Source organism: Armigeres subalbatus, chromosome 1 (assembly GCF_024139115.2).
Source record: "Armigeres subalbatus isolate Guangzhou_Male chromosome 1, GZ_Asu_2, whole genome shotgun sequence".
NCBI classification, from domain to species: domain Eukaryota; kingdom Metazoa; phylum Arthropoda; class Insecta; order Diptera; family Culicidae; genus Armigeres; species Armigeres subalbatus.
This window is the reverse complement of record NC_085139.1, coordinates 160,903,809-160,918,789: the sequence shown is the minus strand read 5'-3', so window position 1 is coordinate 160,918,789 and position 14,981 is coordinate 160,903,809. Positions and strand designations below refer to the sequence as shown.

The following is a 14,981-nucleotide window of genomic DNA, read 5'->3' as shown; positions in this document are numbered from 1 at the left end:
TTGCGAGGTAAGTACGGAGCTGGTATTTCCTCACCGTTCACCTGTTCTTCAAGTGTCTCACAAGGAAGCCGGGGGGGACCGTTACTGTCTGTCATATTTTTCAATGACGTAGCAACTTCTCTTGGATTTAAATGCAAGTTGATTTATGCCGATGATCTGAAAATGTATATGGTAGTTCGCTGTATTGCTCTCATCTACAAACGCTGATTAATATGTTTGCTCTCTGGTGTGCTGTGATGACTTTCCATCACTCTAAGGATCCGATAATATTTGATTACTACATCGATAACTGCTGCCTCAAGAGGGTGGACCACATAACAGATCTTGGCGTTGTATTGGATTCAAAGCTCAGTTTTCACTCCCATTATGCGTCGATCATTTCCAAAGCTAATCGTCAACTTGGCTTTGTGACTAAAATTACAAAGGAATTTGCTGATCCACATTGTCTAAAGGCACTGTATTGCTCCCTTGTAAGGCCAATTCTCGAAAACTCATCCATTGTATGGGCGCCAAACGACGTAACATGGAATCTGAGAATCACTGTTCTTCTCCGGCAGGATTCTGGTGGAAGCTTTTTCCCGGATTTAAAAAACTCCGTCTGATTTGGGAGCCCCTTGACGGTGGCTCGATATTTGTCGCTGCATCTGGCGCACTTGGGATCAGCCACCTTCATCTTCTCGCATTGATCCGTAGGGTTTGGATCGCCACAATCGTTGCAGCCAGCGCGGCTCCATGTGATAGTTCCGAGGTTCCCACTCAACGACAGTGTAATTTATAACGATAGAACAGGTAAAACTGGACGCGAAATTTCATCTCCTAGTCGTAACGATCAATTTTGTGCATGGTCATTGGACTCAGGCCGCTACTTTCTAGTTTTGCTTGGAGCTTCTTGTCCATGTCGAGGAGTTCTAGTAGCAGAGCCTTGAGCGGCTTCGTGCCTGAGCTTATGATGGTGTTTGTTCACTGGCATCACTGCCCGGGCAAAGTGCCCCGTACGCTTCTCTTCTTCATTGGCATTACATCCCCTACTGGGACATTGCCGCCTCGAAGCTTAGTGTTCATTACGCACTTTCACAGTTATTAACTGCGAGGTTACCATTTCTGCATTCGTATATCATGAGGCTAACACGATGATACTTTTATGTCCAGGGTTGTCGAGGCTATTTCCAATCCAAAAATTGTCTAGACTGGCATCGGGAATCAAACCCAGCCACACTCAGCATGGTCTTGCGTTGCAGCCGTGCATCTTACCGCACGGATAAAGAGAATACCCCGTACGCGCTCATGTCACCCCGTCATGTAAGATTTTTTTCAAGACATTTTTTAATCTATATTGAACGTAAGCAAATGGCAGACCCTCTTTCCCATAAGTCTATACTAGAAATACTAGAATAAGAGATCGGCGAAGACGCCATCTTGTTTCCAATCGAACTGTCAAAAGCGGTTCCAATTCGACTTGTTTACTTTTTGCATCCATACACGGACAGATAAATCAACCCAAACTTTGAGTTCAATATACGCACTAATGAGAATATCACAGAAAAATTTTACCCAAATTTGGGTAGTTTTCCTTTTCTTTCCCATGATTGCTATCAAAACTAGAGCAAGATGCAAACACCTCACCGAGGTTGCTCAGCCCAATAACCCAAATTTGAGTAAATTCAATATTCTCTATTTTGGGTTGATTAAGGTCCGCTTTGGATAAATTAAACTCAGCTTTGGGTAAATTGTTTACACGGGATTAAAGGCAAACTACCTAGTGCCAGAAAAGTCATTTTACTCAAATTTGGGTTATTGGCCCAAACCACGGTTTTGAGTGCAAACAACCCACTTTTGGGTAGTTTTGGTTTTCAGTGTAAGAAGCAAGCAAAAAGTTCAAGTGCTGCCAGTATTATTTTCGCGATTTCATGCATTTTCATACGTTGCCAATTCGACAGTTTTTCACTCCGACGGTCTCTGGTTATAGTGTTGCTAGTCTATACGTAATTAGTGTAAGACTCCTGTATCAAATGTCTATATACCAGAAGCACATGATTGTGATTCAAACGCAAACGACTGTTGTTCAATTCTGATACACATAGTTCGGTAGAGAGAACGGGTGTGAAATGTTGCCAAAGCAGATTCGATGCATACGGGGAATTGACTGATATCCCATCGTTATTAGCTGGTTATGGTACAACTTCTCGCAACAACTCGTCCCACCGGCAACCGAATCTTTTTTCGCATACACCCTTAAATTTCATAAAAACACCTTAAAATGGCAAACTTAACTATGTGTCCAAAATAAAAATCTTAAAAAAAAATATGCTAGTTTATGCTGAATGATTCAAACACAAAAATAATAAACTGGGGCCGCTTTTTACTCGGTTTGGTTTGCTTGTTTTTGGACTATGGGTTCGATTAAATATTGAGTTAATCAAAAAATCGAATAAAGTTCTGTTGGTATTTGAAAAATTGTAAAAATTAAGTAGAACCGGAAAATTGATAAAATCCTTCCGCATTAAAAGTTACCCTAGTGTATGTACAAAACTTACCTTACACCACTCGCGAGCCTTCTGCGTTACCGTCGTCACATTCTTCTCGCAGCACCACAGGGCTCCCATGAATGCACCGATGCTCACACCGCCAACCATATCGATCGGAATACCAGCTTCCTGAATGGCTTTGAACATACCGACGTGAGCAGCGCCACGTGCCCCACCCCCACCCAACACCAAACCCACTGAATTGCCCGTAAGCCATCGGGCCACTCGTGAAAAATCCGAATGAATATTAGGCTCAGACATTAGCACCTTGCTGTACAGATCATTCTGAAAATTGAGAGAAGGTATTGAAGCTATGAAATAAACCATTATAAGTATAATACTTACAATTCGATATTGACTTCGCCTGGTGAACATTCTCTTGGGGCACTGTATGTGATGATGTCGAGACACCCAAGCCCGCATATTCAACCAACTGGTTGTGTTTGTTGGTCGTGCTGCTCCTTCATGGTGAAGCAGAACCAACTCCTTCGCGGTACGTATCGCAAGTCTATCGATCTCTTTTTCGAGCTTCCCAATGGTGGGTGGCCTATCACCCAATCCTACAATCAGAATTACGTCAGCCTGCCGCAAGCATCGTTGAGTCCAGGGGCCAAACGTCAAATCGCACTGATACAGTGCAATGTTGTGTCGATCCTCCTGTTGGCCGAGCCAACTGGTCAGACGATATTCGTTGGACTGGTCCATAATCTGAGGACCAAGTGATTTCCTCACAACATCGGAGGTTAGTCGCAGAGTTGAACCAATGGCACATAGCGAGTGGTACAACTCATAGGTGAAGGCAGTCAACGGAACATCCTCACTGATGGGGACAATGGCGACGGTTGAGTACCGATGTTGAATTTGTTGATTCGTATCAAATGGGACCGCCGTCAGGGAGCTTCCCGTAATTGGACGGGATTGCATCGACCCCAGTATTCTATGGCTCAATAAACTGATCAGCTGCGTAACCACAATCGGGTACTTAAACTTAATTGCATTGAAAAGCCCTTCTGGCAGTTTGGCGAGTTCGGAGTCACGGACCGCCATAACAGTGGTAGTGCGGGGTGTTTCCGTAATCATCTCAACGATGCCGATTAAGTCTCCTTTGCCGTACTCGCCTACAATCTCCTTCTTACCATTCGAGTGAGTTATGACCGAACGAAGTCGGCCGTTTAATACGATATAAGTGCAGTCGCTGTTTTCGTCCTGCCGATACACGGCACGGCCAGATTCGAGAAAATTCCAGTCCAAAGCGAAGTCACACTGGCGCACTAGAGGAGAAAGGCGTTTCACAACGCAATCTGCAATGTCCAACACTACGGCCGGACGTTCACGCATTATACTGAAAAAGAACAAGAAAATACAAATTGTGCGAAACTACTATTCTGCCGTCATACGCATATTTGTCCCATGTTTGCTGGGATTCCCTATGTACATGGGACAATTATGCGTAGAACGGCAGTATTGGCTTTTGATGAAAGTTGTTCCACTTTTCGAAGAATGTAGTTTTCCGAAAAAAAAACCTGATCGGTGCTTTTCTCATGCATTACCGGTAAGTGTCTCAAGGGTTTCTTTTCAGCATGCCACACATTTATGCAATGCACTCAAAAATAACCTGTAGAAATGCTAATTAAAAGCTTTTGGCTTTTAAGTAGAATTTCTTGGATCAGCAGAGCATTTGCAAAAATGACATTCAGGCAACAGTGGCAATACACGAAACAATATACTTACTTATAAATGATTTCCTTACTAAGTAATCCTACACGAGAATAGTGTTTCGCCTTGATGGTATACAAACTGCTTTCTCCGGTAAGCACTGCCAGACCACCTACAACATCTCCGGGATGAATCGTAACGGTGTGGTTTTCCGATTTGTCCAGTTTTTTGTTGCATCCGATGTTAATCTGCGGATACTGAGCTATTGTCAGCCCGCCACTGATTACAAAAATCAACAGAACGTCCTGAGAATAATTAGCAGTTGCATTTAAACATAAAAATAAGCGAAACTAGAAAGTACTGACATCACTCCTTCCTTGATGCGTCAGCGTGGTACCAGGAGCAATTTCCTTTATCACAATATTGTCCTCCACAGACGGTCGATCTTCTTCCTTCAAACCAAGTTCCTTGAGAAATCCTTCGATTGCAATCGATTTCATCACAGTATCTTCCATGGGTTCACTTGGTAGTGCTGATGCTCGCCGGCTGCCCACGTGATCGGACAGATCAGCCAACATATCCGGACGGGCTTCGTTTGTAACAGCGTGGCCCACCAACGAATGAGATGGAGCTTGCACGTCGGATGGAACTCGCCGATGACCGGGACTATTTTTAATTGGAACGGCAACCTTCTTTCGCTGTGAACACTTGAATTGAAAGAATAGAAATTAAAATTAATGTTTTCTTTAATGGAAGCATTTTCAACGCATTCTTACTTGAATGTATTCAGTGCTCAAGCCAAGATAGTTATGTAAAGCCGTGATAGTTACTCGCTGCAACCGAATCATTATAACTTGTATTACTCGGACCAGCAGATCGGGACTTTCATCGAAAACTTCCTTGAATGCAAACATTGGCAAGCGTATAACTTGTGAATTTTCCATAGCTCTAGCTGTAACTGTTTTGTACTGGCTGGTGTTACCCTGAAATAATACATAAATGAAAAAGACACTAATATTTTGACAAACTATATTTATGAAGGAATTTAATTTAATTTGACAACTTTGTCTATACTTTGATAAACACATCACATACTTACCACTAATACGTCGATGAAACTCAACAACGACGTAACGGATTCCCCCTTTCGGACCACCTTCAAAGCTATCGAGCTGCCATCGGGATTGTTGAGAAATACGTTGACCTGTCCAGATTGTACAATGAATACGCTATCATCGGGATCGCCCACCTTTATCAATGATTCGCCGGCTATCAAATTGATAATTTCGGTATGTCTGCATATCTTCAGAAATACGGGCTTCTCAAAGTGACCGAAGATTCGAATGCTTTGGAGCATGTACAGCGCATCCGGCGGAACCTTATCGTTACCTTCGGCTGCCTCCTCAAGATACTCAGCCGGTGGTTCAACTACCTGCAGTTGGATCGGATCGTTCTCGCGGCGCATGTGAAGCAATCTTTTAGCAAAGCGCATGACAGCCTTCCGTTTCCGCCCTTGGCCGCTATAAGCCTGTCCCGAGATGGATTTCATCTTTCGAAGCATTCGCCGCCCGTAGAATAGCATCTTGTCCCGCTTGCGAAAGCGTAACTGCGACGGATCATAACTCTGGAACAGCAACTGAGCGGCTTTATCACGAAGTTCTGTATTAATTAAAAAGAAAATAAACGATGAAAAAAGTCAAGCAACAAAACGCATCTTTCTTTACTTACTTTTCAAATAGATTCTTCTCCAGCAATAAAGTCCTACTATAGTGGCTATCAGAAGTAATAACAAACTCAACGTCCAAGCAAACTGAAACGAGCGTGAGTCACAATGTAAATCAATCGATACATGTCGGGAGACAAAAGTTCATTCGGTCATTCAATTCAATTGGCTTGGCTGTTTATTCGCTGAGCAGCGGAGCAGCAAATCAAAACAGGCATGACTTATAATATGGACTAGTGTTTTAAATTATCATTTCCACAACCAAATAATAAATGTATACAGATATTATCAATGTAACTTTTCAATAGAAAGTAAATTTAAAAAAAAAAAATACAATAACAGAAAATTTATCAGAGATCACTTTATCACACATGAAACCGTCGAAATACAGGAGGTACCATACAACACCTATTTATTTATTCAATCATGTAATTATTTTGTACTCATGAAGAATTCACAAGCAGCTGCTTGTTCCACACATTGTTGTATTCGATATGAGAACCTTTCCACAAGATACACTACACTAGAATTTATTCAAAAATACTTGCATTATTTCTCAGCTCTTCTGCAATGATGGTATACCAGGAATCCTTCAGTATAGTTCCATAATCCGAGTAGGATCGCTTAACAAGTCCAACAATATCCATTGTGCAACCACCAGTTTTTCCTCACCAAAACTAATGACCAACAAAAACAAAAGCCCAGCTGAAGAACAATGTAGGAAACACCTTCGCGACTTCCTTCGACTGATTGATACATTAGACGAACAACTATTCCATGATTTTCACCTAAATAAACGCTTTTCCCACAAAACTTTTTATAACCATAGAATCAGACACGATTTAAGAGATTGATTTTTAACAGAATAAGCACCGAGCAAATCTTTTGATTCACTTAAAATTGATTTTTATGAACAGAGTTCACCACTTCGCACGATTTCCTTCAAACGCAAAAGATTTTTCATGAAAGGCGAAACAAGCAAAAGGAAACTGACGATGACAGCACTTTCAAAAAAAAAATATAAAGACACCCAGAGTAACAATCTGTGAGGCGTTAGCCTCTGGTTAGGGTCTGTTAGTTATGCTTCCCTTCAGAACCCGGATAAAAATGTACCATAGGCTCAACAGTGTAAACAATTGAATAACCATACGCTCTACGGTATACAATAGGATATATAATTTCTTGATGGTTGTCCATATTGTATCAACACCGTGGATATAATACGTCAACATAGTTCTCTAATGTAACAATACTTCCAATTGTTTTTAAAACAATTAGTGCATAAATTTTAATCATTGATAACTTCTGAAAATTTTGTTCAAATTGCATATATGCTTTACATATAATAATATTTATCCAATTGTCGCATTATTGCATTATTTTATGCATTATTTTTCTTAAAATTTCATTGTTGAACGGTAAAATCGTCATAATTAAGAAATCCAATGTCGTATTGTTTTACTATAAAAATACAATTCAATCTAATGTAATTTGAACGGTTTTCTTCGGATATTTCAACAATATATTTACGATACACTCTATTGTTTGACAAAAGAAAGTGTATGAAAAAATCTCAGATTTTGTATAGTTACGATACTTAACAACCCGTACGTTCTAATGCGAAAACTTCATTTACAATTTAATGAATGGTTCAAAACAATACATTCTAATGTATTTCTATTATTTCATCTACAATAAAATCTATTGTAAATTTATTGTGTTTTATGGTGATGTTACAATAAATTGTATTGTTTTTCTATAATATTTTTTATTCGGGAAAGCATAGAACATTGACTCGTTTGTTATGCTCTTTTTCTTTTTTTTTGCGCCTTGTATTATGACAGCTGAAAACAGGAACAGCATTCTTTTTATGCTGTCTTCTCGGTGCTCCTTGAGTGCTCTCGGTGAGAAAATAAACGTGGGCAAAAGCGACGATGTTGGTTTACTTTTTTCAAGTAAGTACTAGCGATTTTGTTTTAATTAAGTTAGATTTTAACGATTTACTTGATTTCCAGAAACGGTGGTCGTGACTACAAAGGTGTGTCGTAGAAAAATCCTCATCGAACGGGAGAAAAAACGCATGGAAAAAAGATGCGTTAAAAAAAGATGGAGATTGAACGTTTGCTGTCCGACACCGCCTCGGTTGTGTCCTCCGATGTCCTACGATCGAAGTATACTGCTCGAGGTAAGTCATTTTTTAAATTGTTTCAAGTCGTGTTTTTAAATACTGTTTGATAATCTTTTTTTCATCCTTTTAGTGTTGCAAGGGAAAAAGTCCTGTTTGCCGATGGTGTAGGGTTTGAGGACGAATCCTCGTCATCTGGTGCTGAAACAATAAAATCACCTGCCAACATTTCCGCTTCCAAGAAACTGCGTCGGAAACGTACCTTAAAAGCAATTGCTAGGAAGCGGTTAATAGATCGTTTATAGCAGTGGTCCCCAGGATGCTTACTATGAAGGGCCGCACAGACGTTTTGAGCTGTTGAAGCGGGCCGCAGTAAATTTGCAAGATTTGTAGCGGACTTGACATAAGAAAATGTTTTTTCGCCATATATAGCATCTTGTCGGCTCATTTGGCAGAAAATATTCTATGCTTTTTCCCAAATAATCAAGTGACAACTAATTCTGTAATTTTGATCTCATGTTTTTCATACTTGTTGTTCGTAGCAAATAACAAAGGGATTCTTAAAAACTCTCTAAGCAGCATCCGCTCGATATTCAAAGCAAAATTCGTTTAAGTTCAACCGTCTAAGACGAATTAAGTACTCTCCATTTAATTCCACCAATTAATTTTCGATATCTTTGCAGATACGTATTTCGACCACAACTGTGTCGAAGTCAAGTACGAGACACTGAAGACGACCACACAGTTGTGGTCGAAATACGTATCTGCAAAGATATCGAAACTTAATTGGTGGAATTATATGGAGAGTACTTAATTCGTCTTAGACGGTTGAATACATTCCACTAAAAGAGCTTTATATATTTTTCGTTTGAGTTTCTAAACAGAATCCGTCTGGAATTCTGAACAGAATCCGTTTGGGATTCTAAACGGAATCCGTTTGAGATTCTAAAAAAATCGTTAGGGAATATGAACCGAATTCGATCAGAATGTTAAACAGAATCATTTTGGAATTCTAATGAGTATTCATTCGCGATTCTGAACAGAATTCCGGTCGAGATTCGGGGCAGCATCTTTCTCGCAATTTGTATGAGATTTTGAATAGAGCCCGCTAAGAATTCTGTTTGAGATTCTGAAAAAAAAATCCGATTGAAAGTTCTGAACAGAATCTGTTTGCGATTCTTAAAAGAATTCAAATCGTATTCTGAACAGAATCCATTTCTGATAGTCAGCGTAGTTTCTGGAGGTAATAATCCACTAAATTTCAGTTCAATTTCTCCAAAACCTAACTTATTTTTAGAAATTAAAACATTCTTATTACGGGGCAGTGTATTACAACATTTTTTTACATGTAGTTCAATCTTCAGTTCCTTTTAATTTGAGATGAAATACAAATTTGCTATTATCATAACCCGGGGCAATAACATCGAAGTATATTTGCTGTCGGCCTGCATATCATCCATGTATGAAATTATGAATTTTATGAACCGTAATGATAAAACTATTCTAAATTTAAAAATCTTGCTTCAACGTCATAGTGATGTGAACTTGACAGGTTCCCGAATACACCGAGATATTAGGAATGATAGAAAGCTTTTCCTATCATATATTGCTTATCAATTGGCCACACGTAGTGTATTCTAAAAAAAAACCTTCGCGGGCCGCAGGAAAAGGCTTAGAGGGCCACATGCGGCCCGCGGGCCGCACTTTGGTGATCACTGGTTTATAGTTACCGGTGAGCGTGGCGTTTGTTTTGTAAAATAAGTGCTGTCCAATGAGCAGCTCGAAGTACGTTGAAGTTATTTCCATCCCTCTCATGTCCATTTGTTGATGAAAAAGAACGAGCAGGACGGGAACAACTTCGAGGTACTTCGAACTGCTTATTGGAACAGCACTATAAGTTCACAGTATTAATGTAGCACTCGTGTAAGATTTTTTTTTTTTTGGCGAAAGCAATTTTTAAAAAATTGTAATCATCATCTCCTATGTACTTTATTGCGAGCTTAATTGTTCAAAATGTTTTTTTGTATCATTACAGGAACTTAACCCTGAAAAACAATAACAAGTATATCCGGAAGTTCGCCTGGTTCGCCGACACCTGATCTATTTCAACCACGTTGCATTAATCCGCTCAAGTGCAAATAGTAGATGCTCAAGTGCAAATGAGCGATGCTCTTCAAATGATGTCCTTTCGTGGCAGCTCTACACCTTCGGGCATGTCTTCTTCTGATAGCTCTAGCATCAAACATCAAACGGTTGCAGAAATTCGGCTAATAATCCGAATCACAATATGATGGTACAGAGGCACACCACCACCCTCCTCGGCTGATGTTAGTCCCAGCATGTAAATGCCCGTTCCAAATACTTTGAATGTACATACGATCGCATCAATCATCACCACAGTTATCATTTTCGTTCACACCATTTGTCATCACTGCCACCGCATCTGCATCTTCCGCCACCACCGTCATCCGGCATATCTCCAGGTGGTTTAATAAAAATATTCCGCAGGGAAGTTTAGTGTAGTACGCCTCATCCACGCCCATCAATGGGTCAAATGCCTCAGCAGATTGACACAATTCGAACGTCTGGACCTCCTTCACGGCACTCAATATATGAGCCATCGCATTGAGATTATCAAGAGGGTGGATCTGTTGGAACCTACTTTTGAGCAAGAATAGAGCAGCTTTATTTTGAGCTTTCAAAGTTGGACAGCTAGTAAGTATAATATTTAACTTTTAAAAAATGGTTTGTGATTAGCAATAGAAAACCTCTACTTATTTTTTCAGCTATTAGTTATATTTGCTTGTCCACTCGCTTCTGTCCCAGTTGAAGGTTGGTGTTTTGAAACAGCTGATAAAGAATGCGAAGGTGTGCTACAATGATGCCCTGAAGAGCAGTAGAGCACCTTTACTTTAATTCCTTTGGAGAATCCTCCAGTATGTAGTTTCTTTTCCTACAGGAATACTTTCAGAGATGCATTCAGGAACTACTTTGGTGATTCCTCCAGGCATTCCTACCACAGAGAACAGACATGGATGCTCGAACAAATTTTCGGTAAAAACGTGTGTAAAGATTTAAATCGCACCTCAGCGCCGCCAACGCAGGCTGCCCGACATAAAAACTCAATCTCACTAAGTGATGGCGTTGGCATACACTACATAAACAATGTAGTGCTGCCACCTAGGAGCAATTCGGAATGAACACTAGCGCTAAAAAGTAAAACACGGCAAATTTTAACCATATTTATCAGCACACTAGCACCGCGCAACGGGGGCATAACGACATACTTCAAAATGACCAGTAAAAACTTTACACAAGTACGCGAATGAAGATGAACGTCTGTTCTCTGTGTTCCTACTGAGATTCTTCCAGGGTGGAAATCTCGCTTAACTTTTCAAAAGGACCTAAGTAACATTTTTTTCGTGAATTAATTTGAGTACTGCAATCAAAAGCTTTCATGTTGTTCTGTTGATTGCGCTATTCAAATTAATTCATGAAAAATGTTATTAAATCCTTTTGAGTTAAGCGAGAAACTGAAACCCGTGGAAACATTTGAGACTTCAACGGAAATACGTCCGAGATTTCGATAGGAATCCTTCTAGGATTCCAAATCTTTTTAGGGTCTCCATAGGAATTCATTTGAGATTCCGAAGGCCGAAGGGAAACTTTTGGAGAATTTCTACGGACTTATGAGATTTCAAAAAGAAGCTTTCTGAGACTTCTGCAGGAGCTCTTCCGAAAATTTCTTTTGAAGATTTCTGCAGGAATTTCTTCGGTTAATTATCCAGGAATCCCCACAGAGATTCCTTCAGGAGTTCCTGCAGGAGATATTTTAGATTTTTTGGAAATTCCTACAGAAGTTCCTTGGGAGATTCTTTCAAAAAATCCTTAGCAGATTCCTCCAGTAGTTCCTTCAAAGATACCTTCAGGATTTTCTCCGGAGATTCCTACAGAAATTCTTTCAGAGATGCATCTAGGAGTTAATTCGGAGATTACTCCAGGAATTCCTACTGAGATTTCTCTGATACATAGTTCCTTCGAAGATTCCTCCAGGAGTTCATTCGGAGATTTCTCCAAGAGTTCTTTCGGCGATGCCTCCAGCAGTTCCTTTGAAGATTCCTCCAGAAGCTCCTTCAGAGGTTCCTCCAGCAGTTCTTTCGAAGATTCCTCCAGGAGTTGCTTCGGAGATTTCTCCTAGAGCTCCTTCGTAGATTCTTCCAGCAGTTCCTTCAAAACTTTCTCCAAGAGTTACTTCGTAGATTTTCCAGAAATTCTGTCGGAAATTCCTCCAGGAGTTCCTCCAGGTGTAATTGAGGAAATTTTCTAGAAGTTCTTTCGGAGATTCCTCCAGAAGTTCCTTGAGAGCTTCCACCAAAAATTCCTTAGGAGATTTCTCCAGTAGTCTCGAAGATTCCCCCAGGATTTTCTCTGGAGATTCCTACAGGAATTCTTTCAGAGATGCATCTAGGAGTTACTTCGGAGATTCCTCAAGGAATTCCTACTGAGATTTCTCTAATAGTTGCTTCGAATATTCATCCAAAAGTTCCTTTGAAGATTCCTTCAGCAGTTCCTTCGGAGACTCCTCCAGGAGTTGCTTTGAAGAATTCTCCTAGAGTTACCTTCGGAGATTCCTTCAGGAGTTTGTTCGGTGATTCCTCCTGGAGTTTCTTCGAAGATTTCTCCGAGAGTTCCTTTCGGAGATTCCTACGAAGATTCCTGCTCGAGTTTCTTTAGAGATTCCTTCAGGAGTTACTTAGGAGATTTTCGAGCAGTTCATTGGGAGATTCCTCCAAAAGTGCCTTAGGTTATTCCTCTAAGAATTCGTTAGGAGTTCTCTTCGGAACTGAGATTTCTCCTATAACTTTTTTGAAGATTCTTCCCGGAGTTCCTTCGGTGATTTCTCCAAAATTTACTTCGGAGATTCCTCCAGCAGTTGCTTCGGAGATTCCTCCAGGAGTTACTTTGTAGATTTTCCATAAACTGTTTCAGAGATATCCCCGGGGAGTTCCTTCGGCGATTGCTCCAGAAGTTCTTTCGAAGATCCCTGCTGGAGTTCTTTTGAAGATTCTTCTAGAATTCATTCTAGATTCTTCTAAAAAACATTTGAGACTTCAACGGATATACTTCCGAGATTTCGATAGGAATCCTTCTGGGGTTCGTAATCCTTTTTGGGTCTCGTTTGAGATTTACATTTGAGATTTCGAAGGAAGTTCTTCCGAAGATTCCTCCATCAGTTTCTTCGGAGATTCCTCCAGCAGTTCCTTCGGAGGTTCGTCCAGGAGTTCCTTTGGAGGTTCCGAGGTCCTTCGGAGGTTCGTCCAGGAGTTCCTTTGGAGGTTCCGCCAGGAGTTCTTTCGGAGATTCATGCAGGAGTTCCTTCGGAGATTTCTCCAAAAATTCTTTAGGAGGTTCCTCCAGTAATTTATTCGAAGATTCCTTCAGGATTTCCTTCGGAGATTTCCGCAGGAATTCTTTCAGAGACTCATCTAGGAGTTACTTAGGAGATTCCTCTAGGAATTCCTACTGAGATTTCTCCAATATGTTCTTCCTCCAGGAATTCTTTTGGAGATTCCTCCAGCAGTTCCTTCTAATATTCATCCAGGACATTCTTCGGAGATTTCTTCAAGAGTGTTTTTTTCTGTCCAGGAGTCACTTCGTAGATTTTCTAGAAGTTCTTTCGGAGATTCCTCTAGGAGTTACTTCGGCGATTCCTTAATGAGTGCCTTCGAAGCAGTTCCTTTGGAGGTCCCTGCAGGAGTTCCTTCGAAGATTCCTGCAGGAGTTTCTTTGAGAAACCACTCGGTGAAAATCCTTTTAGGATCCCGTGGAAACATTTGATACTTCAACGGATATACTTCCGAGATTTCGATAGGAATCCCTCTGGGATTCGAAATCCTTTTGAGGTCTCGATGGGAATCCATTTGAGATTTATAAGAGAAACTTTTTAAGATATTTCTACGGGAATACTTCGGAGATCTCAATAAGAAACCTTCAGTGATTCCTGCAGGAATTCTTCCGAAGATTCCTGCAACAGTTCCTTCGGAGATTCCTCCAGCTGTTCCCACGACGATATCACCAGGATTTTTTTCGGAGATTCCTGCAAGAGTTTCTTTGGAGATTACTGTAGGAGTTTCTTCGGAGATTCCTCTAAAAATTCTCTAGGAGGTTCCTACAATAGTTTCTTCGAAGATTCCTCTAGGATTTCCCTCGGAGATTCCCACAGGAATTCTTTTAGAGATCCATCTAGGTGTTACTTCGGAAATTTCTCCAGCAGTTCCTTCGAAGATTCTTCTTTGGGGAATCCTACAGGAGTTCTATCGGAGATTCTTCTAGGAGTTTATTCGCAGATTGCTCCTGGAGTTTCTTCGATGATTCCTCCAGGATTTTCATCGTAGATTCCTACAGAAATTCTTTCAGAGATGCATCTAGAAGTTACTACGAAGACTTCCAGGCATTCCTTCTGATATTTCTCCAATAGTTTCTTCGTAGATTCCTCCAGTAGTTTCTTCATAGATTTCTCCAATAGTCCCTTTCGGAGATTCCTTCAGGAGTTCCTTCGAAGATTTCTGCAAGAGTTCCTTTAGAGATTCCTGCAGGAGTTTCTTTGGAGATTTAACTGGTATTCATTCGGAGATTCCCCTACGAGTTCCTGCGAAGATTCTTGCACGAGTTTCTTCGGAGATTCCTCCAGGCATTCCTATAGATTTACATACTCCAGGAGTTACTTAGTAGATTTTCTAGAAGTTTTCCTGATATTCCTCCAGAAATTTTCTTGGGTGATTCCTCCAAAAGTTCCGTAGGAGATTCCTCCAGAAGTTCCTTAGGAGATTCCTAGAAATATCCAAAATAACTTCTGGTGGGATCTCCGAATGAGCTCCTGCAGGAATTTTCGAAGGAACTTCAGGAGGAATCTCCGGAAAAACTTCTGGATTAATCTTCGAAGGAACTCCTG

The 14,981-nt window shown here is 40.5% G+C and overlaps 1 protein-coding gene and 1 long non-coding RNA gene across 4 annotated transcripts in view; one reads left to right on the top strand and one right to left on the bottom strand.

Moving 5' to 3' along the window:
* The window catches only part of LOC134205431 (neuropathy target esterase sws), a 29,585-nt gene extending 22,714 nt beyond the window's left edge, over positions 1–6,871 (bottom strand). For all 3 annotated transcript variants that reach the window (XM_062680672.1, XM_062680673.1, XM_062680674.1), the window contains exons 1-8: positions 6,453–6,871; positions 5,910–5,991; positions 5,281–5,840; positions 4,958–5,164; positions 4,547–4,888; positions 4,257–4,486; positions 2,871–3,867; positions 2,535–2,810 (exon numbers count right to left, since the gene is read on the bottom strand). In XM_062680672.1, the coding sequence (XP_062536656.1) occupies positions 2,535–2,810; positions 2,871–3,867; positions 4,257–4,486; positions 4,547–4,888; positions 4,958–5,164; positions 5,281–5,840; positions 5,910–5,991; positions 6,453–6,551 (2,793 nt within the window). In that variant the 5' untranslated portion in view covers positions 6,552–6,871. The remainder of the gene's footprint in view (positions 1–2,534; positions 2,811–2,870; positions 3,868–4,256; positions 4,487–4,546; positions 4,889–4,957; positions 5,165–5,280; positions 5,841–5,909; positions 5,992–6,452) is intronic.
* Positions 6,872–7,777: 906 nt separating this feature from the next.
* On the top strand, positions 7,778–8,681 carry LOC134205436 (uncharacterized). Its single transcript, XR_009978139.1, has 3 exons — positions 7,778–7,859; positions 7,920–8,089; positions 8,163–8,681. It is a non-coding gene; the product is annotated as an uncharacterized LOC134205436 (long non-coding RNA).
* The last annotated feature ends 6,300 nt before the right edge of the window (positions 8,682–14,981 follow it).